General features: G+C 38.8%; 1 protein-coding gene across 1 annotated transcript in view; it reads right to left on the reverse strand.

The window, feature by feature from the left end:
* Positions 1-8,858: 8,858 nt before the first annotated feature.
* The window catches only part of DOK7 (docking protein 7), a 58,592-nt gene continuing 46,680 nt past the window's right edge, over positions 8,859-20,770 (reverse strand). The window contains 4 exon segments of the mRNA XM_064653346.1: positions 8,859-10,630; positions 12,509-12,661; positions 15,416-15,487; positions 16,555-16,620. Of these exon segments, the coding sequence (XP_064509416.1) occupies positions 10,494-10,630; positions 12,509-12,661; positions 15,416-15,487; positions 16,555-16,620 (428 nt within the window). The 3' untranslated portion in view covers positions 8,859-10,493.

Raw genomic sequence — 20,770 nt, forward strand, 5'->3', positions numbered from 1 at the left:
TTTGAACTACAAAAGTGGGAGCAAAAGAGGGAGGAAAGAACTGCATTTGTTAGGAGAAAAAAAAATCAGAAAATTTAATATTTTATACAGTTAGTCAAATTCTGCCCTGAAAAACAACCTCAATTTAAGTAAACATGTCAGTGACTGGAAGTAGGACAGATTTTATTTGTTAAAAAGTTTGGGGGTGGAAATGAGAGGAAAATAAATACTTAAGGCATTAAATACAACAGAAATAACCAAGTCTTTCTTAAAATAAGCACATCCTACATGTTGGTACAACAGCTAAGATGGCATCATTCTACCAAGACAAGGAACAGCACTACAGTAGATGTACTGCTGCAACAATTTCTGCCTCCCAAGGGATCCTGATGCCTGATAGATCCACAATACCAAGAGTATTTAAATTCACCAAGTAGAGATCATTTACATTTTGTGACCTGAGTTACCATGTGCCTTTTCAGATCTAGTTCCTGCAGGTAGGGATCTCAGTGCTTGAGAGCTGGTGGAAGCAGGATCCTTGGCTGGGCTCTCCTGCTTGCTGTGTACCCAGCTCTCTCTGTGGAGTTCCCTCAAGCCAGGGTTAACAGAGCTTTTGCACAGAAGGTGATAAAAAGCAAGAGACAGAGAAACCAGCTTAGCTTCTGGCTGCCTTGACAGCTCATCTTGGCTGAGCATTTAGCAGGGCCTCAGAAGGGCTTCAAGCCCTGACTGGATAGCAGTTCAAGGACGGGAGGCACATCTCAGTGGCTGCTGCCTTAATCCCAGCTCAGGGTCTGCAGCTTCACTTCAGCAGCCATCTCACCCCGTTGACCCTAAAGGGAGCTGAAGGGGCCCTAACACACCATATTTTCAGTTCTGCCATTTATTCAACATATGGGTCCAGGTGAACTAGTGCAGTTAGTTACACCCCATGAAAGAATGTAGGTCCCCAGCCAGGATCCAGTGTGCCACAGTGCCCAGAACCAGAGCCTTCTTGCACTGGGAGCCAGGCTGCTGAGAGCTCCTCTGCAGGCCCTAACCCAGGATCAACCCAAGTACAGTGTTCAGCTCTGGGCTAACCCAGACAGAGATAAATCACAGTTCATATGTTTCTTGCCAAACATGCTCATCATCCACAGCTCTTCTCTGCCATCATTTGATGCCACTTCAGAGAAGGTTTCAGCCTGTTTTTTTTTTTTTTGAAAGGTGCCATTTCACATACAAAAATCTTCTAGTAAGTAGTACACAGGCAGTTTTAAAATAATACTTAAATGCACTTTTTCTTTCCATAGTATTTAATGAGAATAGAAGAAATAAAGTAATTTAAGTCAGTAAATAGAATAGATTATTGCTTTCAATACAAACAGACCTACCTTAGTAACTGAGAATGGAGTGCTGCATTTTCTATATGTATTATGTTATCTAACAAACTGCTTCTAAATACCAAAATCAACATTTCCTAATACAACAGACAGTTAACATGTATTTCAGGCCATTCATATAGCACCTATGGGGAAGCAGGATGTTAACCTATAGAAAAAAAAGACTGTATGGATTTCTTTTACTGGTAGCCAGAGGCATAAAATAGAAGCATTCATAAAATCTGTCCAGTAGAGCCAAAATAAACTCATAAACTTTCCTCCACAGCAAATATTTCAAGTTGAACTGTATTTGGTGCAGCAGTGATTGCAACCCAAATGCTTTTATCAATAGCCCTTAACACACTTTCATATCCAAACCTTCGTGTAATTTCCCACTGCTCAACAAAAGAGCAGTCTGCTAAATCAAAAAGAAAACAGTACACAGACATTAATGCTTAACATGTGAACTTTGTTCCTTCACTGATTTGATAATTTACCAGAAAGCTGCCACATCCATTTTAATAAAACTAACCATTTCAGTCTCAAAGGTTGCCTGTCAATAACTGGTCTATGGTAACTTTAACCTGGTTATTTCTATGGGCAAAGTGAGTGTTGAATCACTTTGAAATAAGCCTCCTACTAAAATAAAATGGTATTTAATGTTCTACAGTTATAATTTTCCAGGCAGTTTAAAGAGAGAAGAGAGCTGCACTATTTTAAGAATAAACACACCAAGAACTGAAAATCTGAGTATGAAAACCAGTAATTTGCAATGCCTGGCATTGGATCCATTAGTCCAACTGCAAAATTCAAATCTCAGTTTCTAATTTAAGAAGACATCTGAACCAAAACCATTAACTAAATGGTCCTTCAGTGGGGAAAGAGTCCGTTTTCCAACCAATTAGGTTCCAGGTTCTGGGACTCAGGTTTGCAATTCCAAATTTGCCCAGTCAAAGAGTATAAAGAGTCTTCTTTCATACCAGTTCCTGGGGCCATTGGTGTCCCTTTAATTGTTCTATTTTGAAGTTCAAGAAAACAGAAGAAGAGTAAGAATTATGTGCAAAAAGTGACATCTCTCAAAGATGAGTGTGCCATGGCAAAAGCTTAGGAATCAAGAGATACCACTCTTTTTGGTTCAAGAGCAGACTGCTGGTAGTGGGAAATGCAGCAAGTTTCTCCCTGTTTTGGTAGGAATTTTTCAGATTATACCTTTTTCCTAATCTGTACTGAACTGACACAGATTCTTACACAAAACCCACATTCCAACAGTCTAAACACCTTCTACACTGGTAACTGCAGCCTGGAAGACTCCAGTTAGCTTTTTCCAAGCCTTCATTTGAGCAGCTAATAACCATGATCTATCTGGGATGCATATGTCTTAGGCAATGCTAGCATTAGCCTCAGTTTGCTGGTATCACTAAACCCTTACCACTGATCAGTTGTTTCAGGTCTTGTACTAATGGACCCTCATTCTCTGCAGAGCTGCAAAACAAAATTTTCCTTTATGATTTGTTATTAATTCAGAATAAGAACACGGTTTTCCAGAGATGTTTTTATGAATTGTTTGAAATTTTGAAAGAAAAAAATAGCCAATGTAACCAACTAGGACAGTCAGAAGTCCAAAGTACTGCCACAGTATGTGTCTGGGATCACAGAAGAAGCAGAAGTGAGCATGTTTAGCCAGAAACATACATTGAGAATAAATATGAATTCTCTGCAGCTCCTTCAAACCAAGGAACAGAACGACTCACCCTATTCAGTTTTGACCACTTACAGCAGAGATTGAGAGCAGAGGAAGGTCATGTGGCTCTTCCTGAACTGCTCAGGGCTGATGGACAGAGGGACAGGGTTCCCATCACAGTCCAAACTGAAGACGTGGCCAGCTGCAGGCTGTAACCCACACCTTGACAGTTTCCCAACCAGAGGGACAGCAATGAGGGGGTCTGACCACGTTAAATGTCGCCACTGTAAAGGAGGGCTTGGACAGAGGTAGACACGCTGAAGAGCATCTAGTGTCTGCAAACTCCAAAGCAGCACACCTGGGGCTTCAAGTCCAGTCACCGCAGGAAATGCATCCTCACAGCTCTCACTTATGGTCACTAGTATCATGCAGTCACCATAAAATGGACAGACAGCAAAAGTTAATCTAAGACCAGTTCCTGGGCTTTCAGTAGACCTAATCCATCTCTATCAAATATCCCAGCCACTGTAAATGACACCAGCATAGCTGAATGCAGAACTAGGTGCACCTTCACATCAGGTCAGGGTGCTCTTTTGTTTCGTAGCATGGCCCAGCTCTCACCATCCTTCATCCAAATTACTTTCTAAGCTTTCATATACTTTCCACAGAGAAAAAAGCAGACATGGAGGATAATTCTGTCCAAGTTCTAGACTGTTTATTCAGTACAGGCCTGAACTGTTTGCGTGACATGACACCGGGATAATGAGACACACCATCATACATGGAGCATAGCAGTCTGCCTCTTTAGAGCGGACTCCAGCCTTTAATCATACTGATGTTTTACTCCATGCCTGGTGGAGGCAGTACCAGCACATCATCTATGTGAATAAGGACACAGCCTCAATTTCAGTCTTTTCAAGGAAACCACTTCCTTGCTATAAACCACACATTGTACAATGCCAGTAGATCTCCAACACTGGCACAAACTGCATTTTACAGACACGTACACTCTTCTGGTGCTGCCCTTCTGTCAGTGTAATAGCTGGCAAAGGACAACTGCTGCTTTCTGGCTCGTTGCTGACACCTACCTATTTCATGAAATTCCCAGTAAGATTTTTTCCTGTGCTTCCCAATTTGTGTCTAGTACTACTGGCTGTTGGTAGTAAAAGGACAAAGTGTTATAGCAGCCAAAGGCAGGCCATGGGGTACATCCTCCAAATGTGGCAGAGACACGGGGAGTGAGGAATCTGAGTGATTCATTACATAATAAAACTCCAGTATCCAAAGGCCAGGTTCCTTTCTGAACATTCAATATGCTCTATTTTCTGGATACAAACGGTCCATAAATTTCCAGCTCAGCCCACAGATAAGTAAAATTTAACTTATACAATAGCAGATGCTAGGAGTTTTTTATTTATTTATTTTTCTTTTTAAGGATTTCACAACAGTATAATGTAATGTAGAGACAAATTACTGTCATGCTAAATCTGCTTTTGATCCCACCCCCCACACTGCACATTTCTCAAATAAGTTGACACGTGTTATTTCAGTAAAACGGTGATGTTACATACGCCTCTGTGTACACAGTGGGATAATAAATTTGAATTATTTCTAGATGCTCTGATGCAGGGAAATGTTTGAAAGCTCAAAAGCTTTAAAGTTCACTCAACCTCAAGTTTTTACTAAATGCAAAGTTTACGTGTCATTTGCACTTTCCTAAACTTGCTCACTGTCTTATAAATCTATTGTATCAGAATCCAGGACAAGAATTACATGTATTAGCCTGTCACATATATTCCAGCCTTTCAGAGAAAACTTATAAGCAACTGATCAGTAACCAACTGATATCATTGCCCTAAGCCTCAGAGTGAGGCTTCCCTGAAGCCTGTCATCTTTAGGATGGGATGGCATAGAATAGAATAACAAGAAACAGAAAAAATAGAAATAGAATATTATATTTTAGTTGGAAGAGAGCTACATCAACCACCTAGTCCCACTGCCTGATAAATTCGGGACTGACCAAAAGTTAAAGCATGTTATTAAGGACATTGTCCAAGTGCCTCTTAAGTATTGACAGGCTTGGGACATTGACTGCCTTTCTGAGAAGCCTGTTCCACTGTTTGACCACCCTCTTGGTAAAGAAATGCTTCCTAATGTCCAATCTAAACATCTCCTGGTGCATCTTTGAACCATTCCAGCACATCCTATCACTGGGTACCAGGGAGAAGAGCATCTCCCTCTCCGCTTCCTGTCCTCAGGAACCTATAGAGAGCAATGAGGTCACCCCTCAGCCTCTTTTGCTTGAAACAACACAAACTCAGTGTCCTCAGCCACCCCTCAAAGCACAGGCATTCCACCCCTTTCTCCAGCTTTGTTGTTCTTCTCTGGATGCATTCAGGGACCTTCCCTTACTTTTTAAGTTGTGGGGCCCAGTACCACACACAGCACCCAGGGTGAGGCTGTACCAACGCTGAGTACAGGTCACCTCTTCTGCCCAGCTGGTCATGCTGTGTTTGATGCAAGGGTTTTCCTTCTGGGCTGCCAGGGCCCACTGCTGACTCACACTGAGCTGCTGTTGGCCAGCACCCCCAGATCCTTCCTCCTCTCCAGCCACTCCTCTCCCCATTTATACTCATGCCCAGTGTTACCCCATTCTAGGCACAGAATCTGGCTATGGACATGTTAAATTTCATCCCATTAATCATAGCCCAATGCTCCAATCTATCTAGATCCCTCTGCAAGGCCTCCTGTCCCTCAAGAGGCTCAACAGCATCCCCCCATTTGGTGTCATCAGCAAACCTTCTAATGGGGCATTCACTCCTGTATCCAGATTGTTGATAAACTTATCGACCAGAACCGGCCCTAAGATTGAGCCCTGAGGAAACCGCTGGTGACTGGGCACCAGACAGATCTAGTCCAATTCACCACAACCCTTTGAGCTCTGCCTCTCAGCCAGTACTTCACCCAGCACACCATGAACCTGCTCTGGAAAACTTGTCCAGAAGGATGCTGTGAGGAAAGTATCAAAAGCCTTACTGAAAGCAACAAAACCTACATCTACCACCTTCCCTTCATCCTGGAGCAGGTGACCTTATTGCAGAAGGATATCAAATTATATGAACCTATGTTTACTGAGGCTGATGAGTGCATTATTGAAATGCCTTTCAACTGTACTCAGCATGATCCTGTCCATAATCTTTCCAGGAACTGAGGTTAGACTAACAGGTGTGTAGTTCTCTGGGTCTTCCCTTATGCCCTTTTTGTATATTGGAATAACACTGGCTAGCTTCCAGTCATCAGGATCCTCCCCAGATGCCCAAGACCTTTGGCAGATGATTGAAAGGGGTCTGCCATAACATCTGCTGGCTCCTCCAGCACTCTGGGATGAATCCCACTAGGCCTCATGGATTTGTGACCATTCAGCTGATACAGCTGGTCAGGGGAAAGCATAAAATTGAATCCATGAGAACCCATACAAATTTCAAAAAAATGGCACTTAATATTCACCTACACTGAAAAGAAAATGTTTGCAAACCTGCTCCTTACAAACTTCTTTTTAATAACTATTAACTCTCCCATCCTTACTCTGCTTTGCTTGTTCCTATTGCTACATGGTGTTAAATTAACTTTTCCTTTCAAGCTAAATTGCAAAACACAGTTTGTATGACTGGTCGAATGAGAGCTGAGGATCTCCCCAGAGAAAAGGTGACACAAAAATATAACAGTACTGTCATTTGAAAAAAAAATTCATAATTTTTACAGTAACTCATGAAATTCTGTGTATTCCTCCCATGGTTATTTTAGCAAGTACGTGTGTTATCCCAGACAAACCAGAAGAGGAACTTTCCAAAGGGTGCATGTTTCAGCATCTCACAAAAGGTATAATCACTCATAATTCAAGTATAGCTTTACAAGGGACACTGATTTAAAACTGCTTTGTTTAAAGCAGAGAGGAAAAATGAGGAATTTTTCTAAGACATTTGCTAAAAACAACTCTCAGGGCAGGTTTTCACAAACATTTACATGCCTAAAGACACCTACTGGCATTTTCCACAATTAGGTGTCGGGAGTGCTATTAAAACCCAGACAACTATTTGCATTGTTGGGCAATTAAATGCCTCCAAACTCTAGCCCTCCATCCTGCAGCATGTTACCTTGGAGAAATTCCATCACCCAGACACTTGCATATAAAAATGCGCCATAACAGCTACGAACAATGCCATAAACCTCACTGATGCAGTAGTTACATTTGGTGCCAACCTACTGAGTAGGTCCATCAGAAAGAAAGAGGTACATACACAGCACACTAATGCTTATGCCCAAACACTGCTCTTGCTGACAGCTTGTTGTCATGTCACCAACAGCAATTCTGCCATGTTAATGTACTTCAAGAACATCTTACAGAAGTATCAGCTACATCACATTGTTTTGTTCTTCTGGTAATTAATTCCTGGTAAGAGCGGGAGGAGATCTGACTCTGATAGAATGCTAAATCAAAACCAAGCAAATCCGTTTTTTTATCATTAGAGTTACAAGTCTCATTTATCTCAAAATTCTGGGAGATATTTTGGGGTTTTTTGCAAAGAGCTCTGAATCTGGAACCATCCTATAGCAGTCACAAACTATATTTTAGATCACTTGTGCACAAGTTGTATGCAAGGTGTGTGCATAAACCCCTAACAATTTGGACATTAACAGCAGTACTAGAGTTAACCCATGGAAGCTAAACAGTGAGCACAAGTCTGCTCATAGGATTATGGTTTGATTTCCATTGTTCTCAGTTTGCTAGTGAAAGTTGAAGTCAGGTGATTTTACATATTTAGGAAAAAGGTTTTCTATTTCTGTGACCTCCTGTTGTTCAAATGAGAAAGCTCTAATTTCTCCAACAGAAATGCCAACCCTGTAACTTGACAGGGAGGCACTACCAAAACAACTAACCAGTTTTTGATAGCTGCAACACTATGGTTTCTCCTTCTGCTTCAGCCTCCTACATACAAAAAAAAAAAAAAAAGAAACAGAAGCCTAAAAAGTAAAATACTTCATTTGTGGAAAGTCTCATAGGATAATTGAGTTGACATTAATAAAGGCTATTAGTGCAAATTTATATACAACCATCTAGCTATTCCTAGTTGAAGTTACTATGACATACACAAACACATGTACACAGAGAACCATGTGCATGCACAGATTCAAAGCCTCTTTTCAACCCAAAAAGCATTTTTTTACAAATTGTGATTCCTCTGTGAGGCCAGCAGCAACTTGATGACCTTTACTATTGTGTCAAATCCTTACCCGTGCTACAAGTCCCAGATTCAGTGCAAACAGTTTTGATCAACATACAGAAAGACAGCCTTTGCAGAGACCTTAGGTAATATATTTTCCTGGTAAACAGATTTTTACAACAGAAATATTGTAGTTTCGTTATATATTGTCATGGAAAACACTGCATTTCAATGCATCAGGGAAGGTATGCGCATTTTAAATATTAAATATAAATAGGCACATAGCAAGAGATTTAACTTTGCAAGTCCTCCAGTGGAGGATCCTTGACTGAAGAACAGTTCAGTTTAAATAAACCTGACCCCAGGAAGCCCAGACCATTCAAGCTATACTGAGCATGTGTTTACAAAGCAGATCACCCCCGTTCACTTGTCAAATAAGAAAAATCTTTTAAACTTAGAATCTCATAAGAAATGCTTCTTTTCCTTTCCCTTCAGAAATAAGCAAGGTGGATTAACAGAAATATACATCTGAGCACAGGACAGATGAGAATGGAAATTGTCAACTCTCAAACACATATTTTTTATTTGAGAGATTTCTGATATTTTACATTAGTATTGAGGCTACAGTCAAATAAATTTATAGGTTAAATTCTGCCTCAAAAACAAACACCCATCTCTTATCCTAAGTCATTTAGTGAAACCCTCACTGGCACAAAACTTTCAGTCACCAGTATAAATTATGACATATATCTAAAAATTTGGCTGTGATATTGGATCTTAAGAAGACACGGTCAAAAAATCATAATACCCAGGATATCATTCCTGGTAACGTCTGGAAGCCAAAGCTGATATGTTATCAGGAAAAAAATTGTTTTCTTCATAAGTACACTTCCTTGTTAGTCTAGTGTCACTGCCATAACATTTTATATAACATTTTATTTAAATAACATTTTATATCAGGACAAATAAAAATAACAGAAGAATTACATAGGCAATGCAACATGGGAAAACAGGTTTTGAATCATACATGGGAAACCAGGTTTTGAATCATACAGTCTAACTGTACAAAAGCAGGATGCCACAGACTCGTGGTTAAACCTATTTTACAAGATAACATCCTGTTGTGCCTCAATTCTGTAGCATCTCTGGAGACATCATCCTCTTACATAGAACTGGTTTTATGTTTTTAGGGACAGCAGAGAATTATTCAATGAAATTTTTAGATGTAATGTGGATGCTCTGCTTTTGATGCTGGTTGACATTCGGGATAGGGGTTGTGATATAAAGGACTCAATTTTCAAAAGTGAATGTTTCTTTTTAATACCCTGATTTTAAAATATTCTATCTGAGAAGCCTGAGGCATGATTTTCAAAGGGATACATATGTTCCACTCCAGAAAAAATGCTAAGTATTACGGGTACTCAGCAGCTATGAAATCAAACTTATGGTTTGATCTAGGGTTTTCAAGAACAGAAGCACCCAAAATGGCCCTTCACATTACTATGGCTTATAGATATAATTACATAACTCGTTTGTGTGCTCTTTTCTGTATGCATACACATATGCATCCCTGACACTACAGCTTTTAAATCTGAGCAACTTTAGCCAAAGCTGCAGGATTCTTGATGAGGTATAAAGCTGAATTATCCATAGGTAAAGTTAGGCATGTCCATAAATAAGCATATAAATTGAACAAAATTGTGCCTGCAAAAAAGTAGGCACTGGATTTTCTTGCTTTTGTAAGAGTCCATTAATATATTAATAGAGGTTTTACATGTTTTATACACTCAGATATATACATATATTTTATCAGTAATGTGTGTTTACATACATACATGTGCACATATGCAAACATATGTGCACACTTACCACACACACACTCACATTCTCTTATCTACACACATTCAATTTCTTTATTTTTAAAGAAAATGCCACCATTTAATAAACACTGAAATTGGTTCCAGGTTCTCCATGATTTTAGAATTATAGAAAAAGGTAACTTACATCTGTCATTGCATATGAAAAAAAAAATCTGGACTTTACAACCAAATTAAAACAAAAAGAAAGACCAAACACATCCCTCATGCTACCAGCTTTCCAATTAGGAATCAAGATATTGGAATGAATCTGGTATAAACGCAAGAAGCAATGGCAGCATTTTGTGTGACTATTTTTTACAATTAGTGTGAATCTTTTGGAAGATGAGTTAGTATCAATTTGTGGTGAGCCAAAGGTTCTTTCCTAGACAGGTCACTGCTGAGCCCCTTTCTTCTTCTGCTCCAGCTCCTGCAAACGTTCCTCCCGGCACTGGGCGTGCTGTGTTCCCACTTTGTGGGCTGTCTCAGTGGCTGCAATGTCAATCTGTGCATATCGGGATGATCCACTCCCTGAAACATCAAATGAAACCCTGTAAAAGACTCTACCCCTCATATATTCCTGGGTAAAACTGGCACAGGGTTAAGTACTGAGACACTTCTTCCACTGATTTCCTGGATGATCTTGGCCTGGTCTTAAAGCAAGGTATGTAAAGCGAGTAAGATTATAACCATAGCTAAACAAGGCTTTTTGAGGTGCTTTGTATATCTACATATTTCAGCTATCAGGTTTTCTTCAAATAAGCACAAATGAAACCACTCGCATTTCTGCCCCAGGTTCAAATCTCCATTCCTACTACTTCTAGTAAATGACAAAATTGAACTCAGCATTCCCACTTCTATGAGGCTTCATCACCAAGCTACTAGTCAGTAAATGAACAACATCTGGTATTTGAACAGAAAACATTTGTGGCAGTTGGCAGAGTTCTTTGGATGGATTAGGCATCCTGTGAACATTTACCAGAGCAACCACCTTCAGCCTCAACCAGAATGACACTTTAGTTCATTTTTTGGCAATGGGGGGGGAGATAAAAGCTGCTCAGTCTTCTCTAGAGTAAAATAGTTCTGTACAGATGCAGACATACAGGCTGCAGGCTCGGAAAACTTTAATATGAAAAAAATTAAGTATTTGTGGTCATTAAAGGCACCTTCAAAGTTTCACCATTTGAGCTTGAGAGGGTGGCTGACATTTAGGAAAGTTTATGGAATTTGACTCTTCATTCTTAATGCCTTGGTTCATTGTCTTTAAAATGAAGATAAAATATTTCAACAGGAGAACTACTTTTAAGTCTGAGAGAAGCTTAGAATTACTTAACTAAAACCATATAAACATTTTAAAAAAACCCAATGGGAAAAATCCTAGCATTTCAAAGTTTATAAAATTGCTGAATTTAAAAGTATAAAAGCTAAAATCTTAATAGCTGGAAACTATAGATGGAAAAACCATCAATACCAAATGTGAGCAATTAAATGCCAGATTCTGATTAGATGCTTTCTGTAACAAGGACTGCATCTCTAAATGTCAATATACGGTAGATATATTGCATGCTTATGTACTAATTGTTCAAGTTAAGCATTAGAAGTAAAATACCCAATCCAAAGTATTTTTAAAAAAATCAGATAATTGGGCTAGCTTTCTCTTTGTAGCACTTTCAAACATCCTCATGGACAGCAGACAGAAGAGTACTGTGTTCTGTTCTTAATCATTTGCTGCATGGCTCCAGAGTCAGTGTCTTCAGGAGCAAGCCCTGTACAGCTACACCCACAGTCCCATTTCTGAAGCCAAGCAAGAAAACTTAAGTAAGTTTAGTCCTAATACGTGGGATGAAAACCTCGAGAACACAAGCAAATTACTGTCTTTCAAACTCCACAGACTTAGAAATGTTCACTTGAGAAGGAGCACATATACAATGCACCTGTCAAAAGGATGCAACATCTTATAGAACACCATTACTCAAAAATCTTTCCCAAAAAAAGATGCCAATTAAAAGAACTGCCTCACAAACATACCAGAGTTCAACTACCGGTTAGCAAAAGCCTGTGGGTAGATTATTGAGTCATTAAGGTTGGAAAAGACCTCCAGTGCCTGACTACTCTTTCAGTGCAGAAATTCTTCCTGATGTCCAACCTGAACCTCCCCTAGCAAAAGTTGGCACTGTGTCCTCTTATTCTGTTGCTGGTTGCCTGGGAGAAGATACCAACCCCCACCTGGCTACAATCTCTTTTCAGGTAGTTATAGTGAGTGATGAGGTCTCCCCTGAGCCTCTTCTCCAGGCTAAACAGCCCCAGCTCCCTCAGCTTCTCCTTATATGAAATTAGCATTCCCCATGCCCCATATGTTCTGCATTACTGTATCCTTTGCTGTTTAAATAATATTGTAGACTTCCTTACCTCTTATGCTTGTGCTAGGTTCTTGAAGTTCCAGTTCCATGTAATGAAGCTGTTTTTTGGAAGTAGGGCTGACAGGAATATTAACATAGGTAGCTGTCTCACTGTGGGGTCGATCTGATGTAGGGACATCAGCTGAATAACCTACTGCCCCTTCTAAAATAAATAACATGTTATAACAGATCTATTTGCAATGACTAATTATCTATTTCATACAAAAACACTCTGAAAGAAAACATTGAGCAGCAATAACTCTGCTTGCCAAACAGTACATTCCTCAGTGGTAGATGGGGCATGAGAAGACTACAGTTTATTCCTAAAAGATCCTGAGACACACTGATCAAGTCAGGATCTATGCAGAAGACCACAGACCAGGATCTTGCTGTGTTTTGGCAGAAAATAAACACTATGCAGACATTTCCCAATAATAGCAACATGTGCAGCACTATGTCGTAAGGTTTCCAGCTCCAGCTTAGGTTAGTGAAGCTTTATATGAAGTGATCTGCTCTAGGAAGATGCTAACTACTACATCATCTGCAAGACAGCAACCAATAGCACTAGAGGTTCAGAAAGCATATCCCAAAAAAGGGACTGAAGAACTATTTCAAGTAAAGGGAAAGCAAGCTTGAGGAGACAATGTTGGGTGCTTTCCTGTACTGAATTGAAAAAGATAGGAATTATGTCAAGTAGGGACAGACCACGTAATATAAGACTTTCATTGCAGGAAAACACATAAGAACACTAGAGCAAATTCCACAGTTTTCTAGAAATTTCTAAAAAAGACACAGATTAACACCTACCAGGAAATAGCTCCTATAAAGTGATTTTGACTTAGAGACAACTTTTTTTGTTTATTGGATTAATTCTAAAGACCTCTTCAAGCCCTACTTTCAGTTATTCTAATCTTGTCTGCCAGTCCAGTCCAGTTGGAGTCCTTACCCTTAAATGCTTTCTGCTCTTAAGCCAGCTGAAGACAAAGAAGTCCAGAGGAAAAATAGTATCACTTTCAGGTTCTCCCTTTCCATGAAGTTCTCCCATTAAGCCCTTCCTTGTCCCCACATAAAACTCATCTCAAAACTTTGTCCAAACTGCTGCTTTTCTCTTTTGCTGTTTAGACACTACTGAGATGTGAGTGGAAAAGCAGTAGAATATCAAGGCATTTTAGAGCATAGGGAAGAATGACTTCTTATATCCAAACAACAGCCATGAATAATCATTGAGAGAAACTTTTTCATCTCCTTGGAAGTATTAAGAATAGCAGAGATAGTTCACACAAAGTTAGGCAACAGCAAGGGCATGTTCCAGCATAATGGAATCTCCCCAGGCTTAAGCTGTCTAAATCAAAGGAGTCTACTATGCAGTCCAAAAATTTAAAAGCCTACAAAGTTGGCCAATTTTCCCACAGATTTTCATAAAGAAAACTTAGGAACATCCACAAAGTGTACAAATAGTTTTCTGACAGCCAGACTTCAAGCTGTTGTTCCAAAGCCAGATGTTAGGGAAAAAATGGCAAAATCAATGCAGAATCAAACAGAAGAAATTTTTGTATCTTCATTAAAAATCATTCGCAGAAATTATTCTGTCTAAAATATTTCAAAGGAATTTAGCCTGGCTGTGCCAAAAGGAATTCAGCAGAATCATACCACTGAGAACCTGCATCACAAATAGAAGCAAATGACAATCTTAAGGGCTAATACAGAGTCATGAACAGCCATGAAGGAAAAGTTAATTTTTGGAGTCTTTCTGTACGCTGTTAAAGTGATGTAGCAGGAGCTTAAGTGAAGCATCCTCAAAACTGGCTAGTATGAAAACTAGAAATCTTCTCTATAGAGCTAAACAGTTGACAGGTTTAAGGAAGTTGAATATCATACCTGATCCAGACAAAACAAGGGATTTTCCTGAGAACTAAAAAGCCACATATGGAGAATATTGTATTCATTGGTAGGTCTTTGTGCAAGAAAAACAAAAGAAACACACAGAAAAAAGAAGCCCTTGGCAACTGCCAAACATTCTTCTCAAAGTGGGAAGAAGAAAAAAACAACCAAGAACAAAGTTTGGAAATTGGAATGGAAGGAAAGGAAAAGTCTTCTGTTTTTCAGTCAGTGTTGTCTTAATAGAAACTGTGCTTTCTTTGTAAACATAGAAATACTTTGCATTTCATTTTTCCTTCAGAAAAAAACCAAAAGCTCGTTAGACACTAAAAACTTGTTCATATTTTTTTAAGATAAAGGTTTATTTAAAAAGCACAAAAGAGTCCAAAGCTCCTACTAAGAAAACAAGGCCCACACAGAGAGCCATGGACAAAGACAGTGCTTTCAGCAGTCCATTCTGGGTAGATAGAAGCAGAAGATGCTTATAAGAGGGGTCAGAAGACCAATATTTGAGAGCATTGTGAAAGGAGAATTTGGAAGAAAAACAGATGAAAATGCATGGTTACAACATTCTGCATGCTTACATATGAAAGAATTGGTAGAATATCATGATTTCCTGAAGAGAAAAGGGGAAAATGTAGGAATCAAAAAAGATAGTTAAGCAAGTAACAGGAGAAGAGTAAAGCTGAAAATTCATTGGCCCTGAGCTGAGGGGGAAACGAAAGAAAAAGAGTATAACTGGGGAGGGAAGAAGAAAATTATATTTTAAACTGCCTTTCTTTTAGCAAGTGCTGTTCATATTTTCTACCCAATATAGGCACTGTTCTCAGAAATGCACAATAAATAACACAGAAATACAGCACAAAGTGTGTTTGTGAGAATGCACATAAAGCTGACATGTTCAAAAGGCAACACTTCAAAAATAAACACTTAAAAGAGATCTAAACAAAAAAAAAAAAAGAAAGAAACAAAAAGGAAAAATAAACTGGAGATGTTAGTGTGTCCTCTGATGCAACTGACCACAAAAATCTGTACTCACCAGGTTCCTCAGAGCCTGTTGGAGTTCCAGGTTCTGAAGGAAGTGTTAGCATCTCATATCCACCTTTAGGACCTAGAATACAGGGACACTGTTAATGGCTTTGGATTTAGGATTTTGTACAATATAATCAAAGCGTATAATTTTCTGGGTTTGACTTGTAACTGTCTAAACTAAACAATCATACAGAATACTCTCAGAAACAGTGACTAGTGTTGACTTTTCTGTAGTGGTGATGCCAGCATTTTCTAATGAATGTAACACTAGGAAATAAACTTCAGGAGGTTTTTACAAGTATTCACACTGAAGGCCACTGAAGTCAACAGTGGGTTTTGCTGTACATGGATGTGGGAGCAGAGCTATCTTGAACGCATGAATCAGGGAGCAGTGAGTGGGTGATCTTGGGAGCATCTGGAAGACTCTTGTTAAAATTCCACCTCCAACATGATGGATAACTTCTTGATTTCTGACAAAGCTCTGTAGAAAATGCTTAAACTAGCCCTTCCAAAGATAACTTGGCTTTCCAAGTGCAAATCATCATCTTTACAAGAAGCCAGGTTGCACAACATCATTGGTCCTTCATGAGCACTAAGCTGAAAAAAGATGCCCAGGTTTCTTCATGATCTTGGACTCCACCCCAGTTCCAACAAGGCAAGTAAAAATGCTGTGTCCGTAGAATGAACACATTGTAATTAATTTAGTATTACAAACACACATAATTTTATCTGCTGGCAGTGTTCTTTTTCTTCATTATCATGAAAAAGTATAATTAAATGTGGTGGGTGTTTTTTCTCAGCATATCATTGTTAGGGTACAGGATTTCTCATGGCCTGAGGTGAGGGGTTTTTTGTGGGTGCCCTTTTTTAAGGTGCTGTCAGCATTTTACCACTGTGAATAAGATTACTGCTTATACTCTGACACTTATCTCATCTGTCACTGCCTCTTCTAAACTTATCCCATCTGTCAGTGCCTTTCTAACAAAAACTCTGCAAAGCAAAAAAACCCCAAAGAAATACATAAGCCTTACAATAGGGAATCAAATCATACTTTACCTTCGATATTTTCTGATATTTAAAATAATTTAAGTTTAAATTCATTTAAATTTACATGCACACACATACCTCATAATCACTTTTACTTACCAGCTTGGAGACTGTGCCCTCTATGCACTTTCAAAGACCCAGAAGCTGCCATGACAGAAGCACCACCTTATTTAAAGAGAGAGATTCACATTAAATCTAAATAGCTATTGCTATTATTAGGTATCTGCTGTGCATCAGCATTTTCAGTAGATGTTTTTGAAGCAACTAGAAAAATTTCACTAAGAATTCCAAGTCATTGTAACTGAGTGGGGAGTTGCCTTTGCAATCCATAGCTTTAGCAACAACAAAATTTAAAGTGTTCATTAAAATCTGATCAGACTGGATCCAAAACTTATTGAAGTGAATGAGACAAACTGTATCATGCTTCACCATCCGTGTTTAGACAAGCATAAACTGGAGCAGGGGAAGGGTACACAAAGGATTTAAGCTTCCATGGGGTTCGAATCCAGGTCATAGCAGTTCTTGTGAAACACCTTCTCAGTGTTACAGCCAGGAAAGCTTTACCACAGACATGCCAGATGGCACAGCCAGTCTCCTGTCCCCAGCCTGATTCATAGAATCAGAGAATCACAGAATATGCTGAGTTGGAAGGGATCCACAAGGATCATCAAGTCCCAGTCTTAGCCTGGTCCTGCACAGGATCATCCCCAAGATGTTCCAGGTGGAGTATTAAGAAAATTTGAGGAAACAAGAGCTAGCAACTCAGAAACCTACAGCGTGGTACACATGGGATGTGCTTTGTCTACATGCACACATTCCTTCTTTATTTACTAATCAGCATTACACCTTCCTGTTGGGTTAGCATTACCCCCATCCAGCCCTGCATCTCTTCTCTCCACTGCTGTCACTGTGAGCACCTTAATCAAGATGAGTGGCACTTACTTCCTCACATGAATAACTGTGAGGGAACTTCTTGTACAAGTAGATGGCACTGAACAGAATTCAGGTAGGAGGCTGTGCCTATGAGCAACCCTGCCACTGCTGACAGGGCGGCTGTGCCATGTGCTGCTGGGTGCTGGGGATCAGGTATAAAAATAATACTCTTCTAAACTGAATCTGAGCAGGTGAGACACTTCTCTGCAAATTGTTTTTAAAATAGCATCCAAAAATTACCATAGTTCTTATGTAACAGGGAGAAATCATGTAAAATAAATAGTCTGAAATACCTAAGAAAACTGCATGGCCTGGGAATCTAAGGAAAATGTCAGTTTATTTTTTTTTCTCCTGTATAAAGTATACATACTTTTTTTTTTCTAAAACTAAGAATTTCCAAGCTTGTAAAATGAATCCTACAGTTTAATAAAATAAATCTAGAAAAATACAGATTATTTCACTTAATGAGGACAATGGATTAAAAAAATAATAAAAACCTATTTCAGAAGTTAACAGCTGAACTAAAACCTTTAGTTTGTAGTCTTTGTGTACATAAGAGCATATATGGGGTAATCCAAGGCTACAAAAAACAAGTTTAAAGCATGCCATACTGAGAACCTGATTTTGTATTTTAACAAATGAGATCAGATTGTAGAACCTTTACACACTCTGGTGAGGACTTAACCACTAAAAATGCTATTTGAAATTTTGTTTTTAACAAGACTGCTGATAAAAATAAATGTAAAAATAGGACAGCCCCGGGGTAGCTGATTTACTTATATTTTCTCTGTAACTGATCTTCCTTTTTCTCACCCAGTGCATCCTATCTCTGCATTAAGAATGTCAGAATATGTTTTATGAAGCTGAAAGCCTTACATTACTTTGAAGAAAGATTACAGCCTTAGGCTAATTCCAGCTGCATCACAAAGCAAATGTGGGGTGAGGGGTTTTTTCTCCCTCAAAAAATCATTGCAATTCAACAGAAATAATTCCAGTGAAAATGTGGATTTTTAAGCAACATTTTTAGGATTTGTGAAGAGCACACAGGACAGGAAAGGAGATTTAAAATAATAAGATATTCCAGTCCATTTATGGTCAAGTTTAAATTTTCCCATTCAGAGCTTATTTAAAAGAACTATGTTAATGTTTCAGGATTTGACCTGTTGCATTTTCTGCACTTCCAAATCTGGCAACTAACAAATATTTACATAGTCAAATCTCTCAGGGAATTTTTTCAAAGCTTTGAACTGCATTGTATAAACACATGTCAACAGAGATCGACCTAGATATTTTCTTCCTTCTTTACAGCTACCATATAAACTGGTTTGTTTCTTATTTATGACTCTTAGGATAAAACTTGCGGGAATGGAAAAAGCAAGTTAGCAAGACAATTTTCTGAGCAAATAAAGTATCCAGCAGGAAACAGATGCTCCCTTCCATCATTCTTCTCATTTTACAAGGGATTATTAATAATATTTTTTTCAGTTTCCCCTGCCACCTAGTTCTATGAGGCTGACTTGCTCGTCTTTGTCAGAACTGAGTAGTTCATCATGAGAGTTCTTTCAGTTCTTTTTTCCTCAATGTGTAAGAGGAAGAAAATATTCAAAATGTGACAAAATTAAAATAATCTGCAGGATATTTTGCATTCCTACATATGATTAGAGTCAAAAGTCTGATGTAGCTCAATGAAGACAATCCCTATTTGAAATATTTGAAATATTTTTCTAACTTTACAGTCATTGCTTTATGCCCACTCTTCAAAAATAAGCATAACAGTTTACAGCATATGTGCTACAAGAAAAAGCCACAAAAAAAAAACTAGAGGGAAGATGGAATATATACTATACACTGAGCCCAGACAGTTTGTATTTTCAACTCTTGTGACCTATCATTCTGTGACCAGTGAGGAGACACAAGCAACACTATACTGCATTTACCAAGAGATCACTTCTCACTGCCCAGCTTCTACTTTGCCTTCATGGAATAGGTCACAAAATCTTCAGGTCTGGGCTATTAAATTTCTTGAGAAGTAGTCAGGACAGAAGACAACACCACATTCTGTGAAAAATTCCTGCTTCTTGTTGAATTAAAACTACATTTATTATGAAGAACTTTGACCCACTCAGCCAAGCAACATTTCCATCTCCTCCTTTGAAAGCAGATACCTTGTTTGAAAGAGCATTCAAAGGCTAGAGCAACTAATTGAGAGGAGAAATACTGCAAGTACACCAGGAGGTTTTTCCATGTAAATGTAATAAAAGCCTTCCTGGTGCTGTATATTTGCCCTACAAAACTTCCCTGATTGTCCTCTTCAATTTTCAAAGTAATTTCATATGTTTTCTGCTGTACAAATGGTATTATCTGCAATACAGAAAAGCTGAAGGGGATACTTTAAAAAACTTATTTGCTCTACAGATTTCACCATATTCAGAAATGCCTCCTGTCTCTTTAACAGAGCACGTCAGAAGAGGTGGAATCACTCAAAATTAGAAATGTTTTCAAATATTGCTCCTCCAAGATGCCTATTTAGTGTGTTCAAGAGAATCACAGAGCATCTAACTACCTCTAGCTATTATTCATCTTCCCACACTATAAGGCCATTCCAGCCCAGCTTTCTATCCTTAAAAATGCAAAAGTGTTAAACTAGAATTCTTACCATTTTCCTGTGCCAGGAAACTTGGTGTCTGCTTTTTTGAAAAATATACCCTCAAAGCTGCTTTACATACATCTAAAGCTCAGGATCTACACTGGTCAAGAATGCAGTTCACATAATGTGTTTCTTTAATGGAAAAAAAAATCTGAAATAATCACTATATTTGCAAATAAGGTTCCTCACCTTTGTGTTCTAGAAGACTGGGATATGTAATCTCCCCAGATTTCAGAGCCAGAGAAGGCATGGGAAAGCAAATCAGGAACACAGAATAGACAGGACTAGAGGGTCACTGTGGCATGAACTTACCACCTTCTGTTACCCCCAAAATAGGGAACAGGAACCTACAGGATCTGCTCAACGCAGAAGATGAAGCAGCAGCATTTGGCTCATTCACTAATATATGGTTTTTACCACAGTGACTTTTTCCTTTCCCCTCCTGAGGAAAGGCCCCTAGTAATTCAGACAATCATTAAAGTTGAGATTTATCTTGTAAATGCAATATGTATTTTAATCAGCTTGCTTTTTCAGAGCATCTGTACTTCTTCCGCTACATTTTGAGTGCACTTGTAGAATAAAGCACGACCAAGAAAGAGCATGTCACAGTATGACAGGGTTTTATTAATCGGTTTCTCATTATAATGATGCTCTTCTATTACAGTGTTTAGCCCTATAAGGTATGACATTACATATTTATGGTGGCCACTGCTCAGCACAGTCCTTTACTGGCTC

Source organism: Pseudopipra pipra, chromosome 4 (assembly GCF_036250125.1).
Source record: "Pseudopipra pipra isolate bDixPip1 chromosome 4, bDixPip1.hap1, whole genome shotgun sequence".
In the NCBI taxonomy this organism is placed as follows: Eukaryota; Metazoa; Chordata; class Aves; order Passeriformes; family Pipridae; genus Pseudopipra; species Pseudopipra pipra.